The sequence below is a fragment of the Aythya fuligula genome, chromosome 5 (assembly GCF_009819795.1).
Source record: "Aythya fuligula isolate bAytFul2 chromosome 5, bAytFul2.pri, whole genome shotgun sequence".
Taxonomy (NCBI): Eukaryota; Metazoa; Chordata; class Aves; order Anseriformes; family Anatidae; genus Aythya; species Aythya fuligula.
Window position 1 is genome coordinate 20,934,268 of NC_045563.1, and position 10,175 is coordinate 20,944,442.

Here is a 10,175-nt window from a genome sequence, read left to right on the forward strand (position 1 = left end):
CTGAATGCCAGATGAAACTGAAGGCCAGTGCTTGGCAGCACAGTGAAATAATAAATAAATAAAATAATTAAAAAAAAATGAACACAGCTTGTAGCACATTCCTGGATCAGATGTAGAGGAGAAAGGAGAACATGACATGGATTGCATGATACATGATCAAACAAGCCAATATTAACAGGACACTGAATGTGGTGACTAGCAAGTGTGTTAGTTACAAGTGTTTTTAGTTAATTCTATTGTTATCTCAACCCTTTGAGCCCCACGTTGGGCACCAGAAAGGACTGTGGTGGTTTTACCGTGCTAGGCAGCTAAACACCACAACTGTTCTCTCACTCTTCCTTCTCCTTAGCTGAGAAGGGGAAGAAGTAAAGTAAAGAATAGAAGTAAAGAAGAAGTAAAGTAAAGAATAGAAGTAAAGAAAAGAGATAAGGATAATTTAATTAAAGGGAAAACAATTATAATTATTAAGGAAAGATTATTATTAACTATACAATTGAACTAAAGAGGAAGAAAAAGGGAAAGTGGGAAAGGGGAAAAAAAATAAAGGTTATGTGGAAGTGCAGAGGAAAGAAATTACTCTCTACTTCCCACAAATAAGTGATGCTTGACCATGTCCTAGAAGCAGGGCCTCAACGCACATAGCCGGTGTTTGGGAGGAGGACCGATGTTTTCACACCAAGAAAATGTTTTCACCCCTCCCCTCTTTTTCCTGTTTCCACCTTTTATTGTTGAGTGTGACATCATATGGTATGGAATATCCCTTTGGCTGGTTTAGGTCAGCTGCCCTGGTGATGTTTCTTTTCTCTCTTTTTTGCTCACCCCCTAGGAGGATTAGAGGGAGTCCTGATGCTGTGCCAGCACTGCTCGGCAGCAGACAACACTGGTGTGATACCACTGCTGTTCTAGCTACAAGTGCAGAGCACAGCACTGTATGGGCTGCTGCAGGGAAAGTTAACATCCTAGCCAGACCCAGTGTAGTAGGCATGTGTACAACAGTGCAAAAATACTGCCAAATCCTGTAGAAGAATACCTCATCTGTCCCCAGTAGGCCAAATAAATAGAGAGGCTCTGGGAGAAGGTGAAAAAAACAAAATTAGATGCTGCTTACCAGAACTGCGATGTTCCAAGTAATGCATTGGGTAGAACTTCAAAAATCACTAGCAGACTGCAGCAACTTATGTAGGAAGGTTTCCTTAAGTCATGCTGAATCTTGTAAATCTTGTGTTTTAAATCTTCTTTGAAAATTTTTGCTTTAAGATCTAGAAGATGCTGAATTCTTTTAATCAAGCCTAAGTAGTTTTAATGTTGACTGCTGAAACACTCTGGAATACAGTGGTAATACTTGCTATTTTGTTTTTTTCTCCATTGGAAAAAGTTGCACTTTTAACCTGTTTTAATTTCTGTTAGTTTATCTCTATTTTGTCATAGGAGTTGGAGGGGGAAGAGGAGGGAGAAGAGGAGGAAGATGCAGAGAGTGATGCTAAGGTAAGAATGTTAGTATGTTTATGTGTTGTACACACTATAACCCTGAGCAATGTAATTAAGATTATAGCAGTTTGAAAATACTAACTTTTTTTTAAAAAAAAAAAAGCCTACCTCTTGACTGCTGTGTTTTTGCCTTCCTCAGTACTCAAATTGCTCTTAAAAGAAAAAATTAAGTTTGGATAAATATAAATTAAGGTAATTTCTTAACTTTCTGTCTTTACCTCTTAGCGACACCTCTGTGTAATACGTATATCTCTCTTCCTTTAGAAAGGTCTTATTTCAAATATTTTTCTGTAGTTGGACTTCAACTTGGAATTAGTCTGACAAGTCTCAACTAGTTTTCATTCATTTACTTTCTTTGTTAGAATTGTTCTTTTTGGTTGTTTTAATGGCTGCAGGTTGGACTCCACATGTCCGTGCTCAGCTAGGATTCAAGAAGTTAGTCCCCACCTTTTGACTTTTAAACTTTGCGTGACCTGTTTTAAAACTCAGCCTAAGGCCTAATGCTCCTTCTGATAGGTGTTTTTCAGTCCTTCAGTTACATTAAAGCTAATACTTGTATTTAGTGAAACCAGGACAATGAAAACAAAGACTTGTACTTATTTAGTTCTTAAAACATCAACTTTTAATCTTTTCTAAAGGCACAGATGAAAAAGTGAAAGGTATGCAAAACTACTTGATCTGTGGATGAAAGTCTTACAGCAGCTTAACATGTCACTTTTCTGACTTACGTAGTTAATATACATCGTATTGCTAGTACATGTTTTTTGTCTCCATATCAAGATTTGAGCTTACTTTTCTTTATTGAGAACTGCTGTAAAGGAAGTCTGTCTTCAGGAAAGATGGATCAAACAGGATTCATATGACAGAAACGAATGTTCTTACTCTGTTCTGAAGGATCAAAATGCAGTAGTGTACCTGTAATGGGAAAAGGTGGGACAGCAGAGAAACGAAATGTTAGTTCTGAGTCAAAGTACGTTCATGTTAAGTAAGATCCTTTTAATGGCAGAAGTGTGAAATCTGTTATTCTTTAGAAAGAACTTCTAGTACCTTGGAAGGTTATAGCTATTGCCTCCTGTATTATTTTGTACATTTCACTTTTCATTCATGCTGACAGTTCCTTTCAATTTTTTCCCATTTAGGTGTAATTTAAGTCTGTTTATCATTCATACATTTCTAGGTAAGGTGGAATTCCATTCATACCTAACTTCCAAGAAGTCCCATTGTAGCCATGTAATGTAGTTTGTTTGCTAGTCTTTTGGTTTTTGTTTTCCTTGTATGGGGAAAAGAAAATGGGGAATGGGAACTTCAGGGTTTAGGTTTTATTAGGAGCTCAGAAAAACAAAAAGAAATGCATACAGAGATGAATGCCTTTAAATCATATGTTGAAAGTAGATTTTTCAGAATGACCTCTTTGCCTTCCTGGCACAACTTCTGCTTTGCTTTTGTAGCAGTCAAGCTATTTTCTGTACACATGATAAAAGATGCTGAGACTTGTCAGACTTCATTTTTCCTTGTTTGTGATTTGATGTTGCACCTCTGTACTGTTTCTAGCATACTTGCAAATTCCTAAATATCTCCTCTGCTCTCCTTGAGAACTCTTGTAAGTCATTGACTTACTTGCTGTGTCCTTTCCAACATTCTTAACTTACACTGCCTGACAAGTTCAGTCAGTCATTCTGAAGAGGCATTTTCTTTAGCACTCATGCTTCTGAGTAGGTTTTGTTCTCCTCAGTTTTCTCCTTTTATTTAAAAGGAAGGAAAGTCCTTCTGTTGTGTACTATCTCTCACCTTTCTTCCCATGCTTCACAGAGAACACTGTCTGCAACAGGCTCCATGCTTCTTTTTCTGTATTCTAGGCTTCTGTGTTTTTTGCTACTTATGTGAAGCTATATTCTAATTCTTTTCCTCCCCTCATAAGTATTTTGTCTCTGTTCAATTCACTTAAGCTGTATTTATTTCCAATCTGATGTGCTTTGAAAAACCAACCAGCCTGTCTCAGCATACTTGCACTGTTTATTCACTTGCTGTAGTAGAACATTCATTTGTCATGACAGCTTATATGTCATGCTGCTGCAGTCTTACACAACTGTCTTCCCTTACTACAGTTAAAAATCATTAGCCAGTCTTCAATTTTTCAAGTAAACTTGGAATTTTGGTTTTGCCTTTTAAGGGTCATGCCCCCTAATCCCATCTTCCATTGCTACCTCTGTTCACTGGATTTGTCTCTCCCCATCCCCTGCCCTTCTTTGCCTTTCAGTTCCCCCTTCCTTTTTGTTACATCTAGAATAGTTTCCCTTCCACGTACACAAAAATAATGGTCCTTTACCCTGTTTTTGTTTCATATCCAATTTTTGCCTTTTCAGTCACTTCCATGCTACCTCCTCCTTTGTTGTTGTACTTCATTTGCTTGATAAATGTCAACACTTTTCTTTTTGCTTTGTCACCTCTTCCTCCTTCCTCCCTCGCGCTCCTGACAGATTTAAGTACATTTGAGTTGTTCAGTTAGAACCAGGTCAGTATCATTATACAAAGAACATAATGCTGTGCTATGTATAAGTTGTGGCTTTGGAAGACTGAGCAGTCATATGATTGAAAGTAGCTTCAGAAGATGTCAAGATAAAGTAGCTTATTTTGACAAGTATATTTTTCTGTGCTTGCATGCCCTGTTGTTTAACTGCCTTTTTCATATTACTGATATTATGCTTGAATAGAGAATTAGTTGACTGGGTAATACACAACACCGGTTTGAATTATGAGCTAAAAATCCAGTGTTAGAGAGTACTCCTGCTTCAGGGTGCTTAGTATGTCTTTTAAGTAACAGTGGCTGAAGGGCTTGTTAGCAGAGAATTAATTTTTGGAACCTTTTGTAGGGTTTTCTCTGTTTGTGGAGGAAGCAGTTCAGACCTTGTGCTTGCTTAGCTCCAGTTAGGTGTGAATTTATTTCCCGCATCTCTCTGATATCCCTACTTTTTTTTCCTCAAGAACGTATGTTAGAAAAGGAACAAAGATAAGCTTTATCTCTATGACACCTAACTGGAGATTATTTCATGCTAAAAACTTATGAAATATTGAAAGGCTTTCTTCCTTGTGTGCTGGAAAGGCATTGGCTTTAGTGCCTACTGACTGCATTGATCCCACTGTTGTTGGCAGCCAAGTGTGTTTGGGAATCAGATCTCGATGGGCTGCTTGTGCCTGCACAGCTGCTTTAGCAGATGGAATGCTTGTGTAACAGAAGCTTCCCAAAGTGATCTGTAGAAGTAAGGAGGTGAATGCTTGATTGTTCTCTTATTCAGCTAGGAATATATCCTGCCTAATCTGTTTAAACACTGAAGGTTAAAAGGAATTCAGTGTCTCTTTTTTTAATAATAACTTTACGCAAAAAAAAAATCTGGCTTGAAAGGATTAAATTACCAACGTAAATGGCACAGGTACTTTGGATGTATGCCCCCATTCTCTAGGACACCAAATTAATTGGATAGGTGGAAGGGAAGCAGTGGGCTGTATGTATGAAAGCTATGGAAGCAGTTTGTAGAGAGAGATTCATACTACTACAGATCTGCTTTTCTTCTCCCTTTTAGCCCTCTGATCCTGCAAATTTTAGCTGAAACTTCCTCATTACATTCAGTGCATGTCCTCTGTCCATAAGCAGTTGATACAGTTCAGCTGATCTGGTTGCTGATGTCTGAAGAAGTGGTCTGTATGTAAGCTAATTAGCTGAAGCTTCTTGCATTTATCTTCTGGGTAATGAAATCCCAGAAGAAAAATGTTGAGGTCTATTGTAACAGGAGTATTATTATTTGTTTGTTTCAAACAAGTGGTGCTATTATCAAGAAGCAGTGACACAAAAGCTTTACATATAGATACTTGCTAATGAAGGAGTTAAAAATTAATAAGCTTTAGAGTAAGTGGGAGTCTCATTTAGCTTGTGTATCTTGATTGGAACAGTTTCTCAAGCTGGAATCAAGGCCCCAGAGCAGTTTAAACCACCGCTTGCACAGCCTAAGTAAATGTTCTGAAATAATTGCCTTAAAGACATTAAAGTAAAACGTTCTGTCACAGTTCATGTGAATTTAAGTCATTGCTCAGGACTTGTCTTGAAGAAATTCTCTATACAACAAGAATTCTTGTTTGGCTCTGTAGTTGATGGTGGTGAATCTCAGCTTACTTGTTTACTGATTTATTATAAAATGAGATAAAATTCCTTATCTTTGCTGGTTCTAGTCTTTCCTTTTTTGGTCTTTGTTGCCTTGCTGAGACACTTCACCAACATTTTCAAGATACTTTTGAGAGTTAATTTAGGAAAACGTAGTGTGAGTGGAAATCTTGCTACTGTGGAGGAAATAGCAGCTTTGAACAGACCCTGCTCTAAACGGATTTTGGTAGTGGTTGTCTGTGCAAATGTCACCAGCAATCAGGGCAGCATGGGAAGAGCAAGCTCAAACTAACAGCCGTGCCTGAGGGAGTATGGATGTAGTATCTCAATCACACTTACAACCTAGGGTCTGGATCTTTCAGGAGCAGTTACAGGCCAAAAATTAAATTTCAGCTTTCACGTGCCTGATGCAGAAGCGGTAACTTTTGAAGAAAAGGGTAGTCATCAACCTGTGCTGTTGCATCTCACTGTCTAATCCTGAGATGTGAGGCTGACAGGTAAATGCAGGCAACGTGGAACTCATGCTGGCCAGCTCGGTGGGAGTAGTGCTGTGCTACTGCAGTAGCGGAAGCAAAATGATTATGTTGGAAACTGGATCTGAGATACTTTGTTATTTATGCCCAGTTTAAACAGTTGATATGTATTGTCAAGAGAGATATGCCCTGAACTGTAAGTCAAAAGTAGTATAAAATACTGGCATTTTTTTCTCTAAAGTTTCCAACAACTGACTTGTATCTGACAGCCTCTTAAATTTTATATTTTTCTTTGTATGAGAGCTGTAGTCAACACTGAAAGATCCTTAAAAAGGATCTTTGTAGGTCCTGTGATGCAGGTTTTAATCGCAATAATCGCAATTTAAATGCTTACACAGAAATAAAGACAAGTATGAAGAAGAGATGAAACTTATTAGCAAAATTAGCAAATAGGGGTTTTGTTTGGCCATTAAAACTTGGCCAAAATGGTTGCAATGGTCAACCTGAATGAGTCTGATTTCCTATTAGAGGTGAATAGGAAGGAAGGGAGGGAGATTAAAAGCTTTTGAAGTAGTTTGTAAATAATTGGTTTGTTACTTGATTACAGCTCTTAGCCAGAGGGTGTGTGGGAGAGGGAGTGGTGCTGTGCACTATTCTGTTGCCACATTCAAATACAAAGTAGCTGTAAGAAAAAGGCATTTCTGAAAATCTTATTGATTAAAAAAATGCTGGGTGTTTGTTAGCATGCAACAATTAGCAGTGGCAGTCAGATATTTTTGAGAAAGTATACTACCTTTGTGCAAACGTTTCTTCTTGAAAAGAAGGGTATTCATGCTGCATTTAGTGCTGGATCAGTGAAAATGAGTTCATGTTTCTGGGGAATTCAGGCAGATGAGAAAGTACGGAGCTGAAGTTAGCCAGATGCACCAGGGAGGAAAATCACAAAGGAGTTGAACATTTCTAGCATATCTGTGCAAAGGAGACAAAATTAGGCTGTAATCTAGACTTCCAGTGGGAACGATAGTGACCTCCAGCCCTATACAGTTTAGGTGGTGAAGGGAATAATTGTCTGGGTTTAAAAAATCTTCTTCAGGACAAACTTTCTGATAAAGTATCTTGGTTGCATCTCTTACTCTTCTTCTACAAGCACAGTGCTTAAGTTGTCTTAGCTTTTGGTCGCTTGATGCATGATGAACTCTTGCATGTCTGCTTCCTTTGCAACATTAAAAAGTTCCTCTTTAGGATGGTTACTCAGAAACATCGTATTTTGCAGTTGGTGGCATTCAAGGTGTCATATTTTAGTTTTATTTTTCTTTACTAGAATTCAGCAGGTTTCTGTGACTTAGATTTTGCTTATAATAAGCTATAATAAGAACAGTAAAGGGAGAAGCGAACAGGAAATACACTGAAGTAAATTCTTCTGCTTTCTAAGAACACTGCTTTACAACAGCAAAAACCAAGCAAGATGTACAATGTAAAACCTGAAGTTCTTAGCTGTTTGAGTACTTGTTCTTTCCCAAATACACTTCCTTTTGCCAGAGGGGAAATAGTTTTACTCCCTAATGAAGGTGTTTCTGCTTTTGCATACTCAGATTAACATATGGACTTCTTGCCCAGTGTTAAACTGTTGAATAGTTGCATACTGGTGATGCAGAACCTAGACGAAATCAACACATTAATTACATTTCTATCGTCTTTGCAGAAGAAGCAAGTAAAAACTCAATTATGCTGCAAAAATAAGCAGCCTGACTTCACTGCCTTCATCCCTCCTCCAAGCTGGTGAGGAGGTGGCAGTTTATTGTTAGTTTAATATGAACTGAAAGTCAAACTGAGCCTTTGGATGGGGGAGTAGAAAATCACTTGCTTTCTGGTTTGTTTGAACCTCAGCCTACTGGATGGGGTTTAGAGAATGCAAATACAGATTAAAAAATAGTATGAGGTACCAAGCAGTTGGAAGGAATTAAAAAAGCACTACTGTTGAAGACTTTATGATATTACCTGAATTTATATGTAGCTTGCCTTATATGTTAATGCTCTCTAGCTAGCTTAAGACTGCATAGACAATTTATTTTATTCATTAAGTATTTTATTTATTGTATGCCATTTTGATTTTTAACTGTTTTTTTCTTTTTCCATTTAAACAGAAAGATTCCAGCCAACCTGCTGAATGCAAACAACAGTAATAAGGAAATACCACTTCAAAGTGATATTTGAACAACTTGTAACAAATATTTGGATACCTGGCCTGCAGTTCAGGATACTTCATCGCTGCAGCACAATCTTATTAACAATGCTTAAAATTAATTTGTTTTAAAATGCATGATTTTCACTAACTTTTCTTTTATTGCTTAACATGTACAGTGGCAACTTCAATGCATTTGGGAAATAAGAGGTTTAAATAAAGCACACTCTACAGCCGTTGGTACACTGTAGCTAAGTATGTCAGTAGGCCTTTAGAGCCTTTTGCCCTATGCATAGGGGAATAGTCCAGACTACCAAGCGAAGATTATCCATTTTCTTGTTAAAACCTTTAAAATTGTGGAATAGCAATGTGCTGAGAAGCTAAAGTAAATGGATTACCTGTATGGTAGCTGAAACGGATAGAGCAATATGAACTCTTTGCTAGTTCCCTCCCCCCTTTTTTTAATGTTTCTTGCAACCTACAAATTGAACTAGTGCTTGAGCAGCTTTAAATGTCATATTTATTATCTCAGTAAAACCAATTGAATTGAAGTAATTTTACTTCATTGAAGGGGGTGTCATATTTGAGACTTAGTTGTTCATCTTACTATTTATTTATTCATGTTTGTAAGTACTTTGACAGAATTAGTGCTTTTTAATAGTTTTTAATATACTTGAAAATATTCTTCCTGTTTTGCATAAAATATGGGTACTTGTACAACAAATGATTTGAATTGGTCTCAATGTAGTAGTCTAGACAGAAGAAACGAACTTTTATCAAAATGACAACTCTTCTGGATGAAGATCAAAATGTAAAGGCCAAACTTGCTGTCAATGGAAGTGGGTTGCAGCCAAAGAAAATTTCCAGTAGTCTTATTGCTTAGTGTCCAGCATGGAAGGACCTTTCACTATGAACACAGAAGTTTAACAAAATTCAGTTCAATAAATCTGAAGTTTTGGTGTCTTACTTGCAACACTGAAATTATTCCATTCCACAATTTGTTTTCTTAAAGCTCTGAAGTCTTCAAAACTACCTTTTGTTGTTGTGCGGCACTTCAGGTACATGTTTCTAGTTTCAGCATCCATTGCCAACCTCTGGCAGCAGTTGAATAGCAGCTGTATCAACACTGTGACCAGGCATGTAGAGTGCTCCAGCCTTACCTTACACATTTGTAACTTAATACAGTGTTTTCAATTTGTACAGAATAGATAGAATATTCTATTAAAGTTGTGAAACATGAACGTTGGTGCCTGTCTGGTCCGTAATGCTTCCTAGGTTAAATGAAAGTCCCTTTGACATTCTGTAGTTAACTCTGAAGTCTGCAACAAGGGGCATGCCACCTCTTTGGCATAATACAGCTCTTAAACGTGCATGGGGCTGGCTTCCTTTGTTGTTAAGAGATGAAGAAAAGTAGCCCTTGTGAAAACTGCATTAAAAAGAGTTTTTCAATGTAATTCAGAACAAACTAGCTTGATTTGCAAGCAAAGTTTCCTCAGCTTCTAAGCATCTGTATTGTCATGGGCTTAAGGGGCACCAACATCACTAAAGATTTCATGCAGTTACCTACTTCAGTCACAGAGAAGGTGCTGGGGGTGTGAATTGGTTTAGGGCATATTGAGATACTCATACATCCATACTTTATAGTCAGAAAATGCAGTTCTTAATGCTCAATTAAGGTAGGGATGAGGGGAGGAGGAGGGGGGTGTGGATAGGTTTTGGGTACTGAAGGAAAAAAAAAATGCAGCCAGTCACTGAACTGTGGTGATTAACAGACTCAGGAGGAGTTGCGGTAAGGGATGTGCATGTAATATTCACAGGCAAGGGTGGTCCTAAAAATTTGTGCTAGTGACAATAACTTGGGATGTAGAGGAGAAAAATC

At 37.7% G+C, this 10,175-nt stretch overlaps 1 protein-coding gene across 7 annotated transcripts in view; it reads left to right on the top strand.

The window, feature by feature from the left end:
• NAP1L4 (nucleosome assembly protein 1 like 4) overlaps nucleotides 1–9,537 on the top strand; it is a 31,815-nt gene extending 22,278 nt beyond the window's left edge. For 5 of the 7 annotated variants that reach the window (XM_032187793.1, XM_032187789.1, XM_032187792.1 and 2 more), the window contains exons 15-16: nucleotides 1,429–1,485; nucleotides 8,259–9,537. In XM_032187793.1, coding sequence (XP_032043684.1) covers nucleotides 1,429–1,485; nucleotides 8,259–8,297 — 96 coding nt within the window. In that variant the 3' untranslated portion in view covers nucleotides 8,298–9,537. Of the gene's footprint in view, nucleotides 1–1,407; nucleotides 1,486–2,627; nucleotides 2,666–8,258 lie in introns of those variants that run through there. The other 2 variants (XM_032187794.1, XM_032187795.1) reach the window with 2 other exon arrangements.
• The last annotated feature ends 638 nt before the right edge of the window (nucleotides 9,538–10,175 follow it).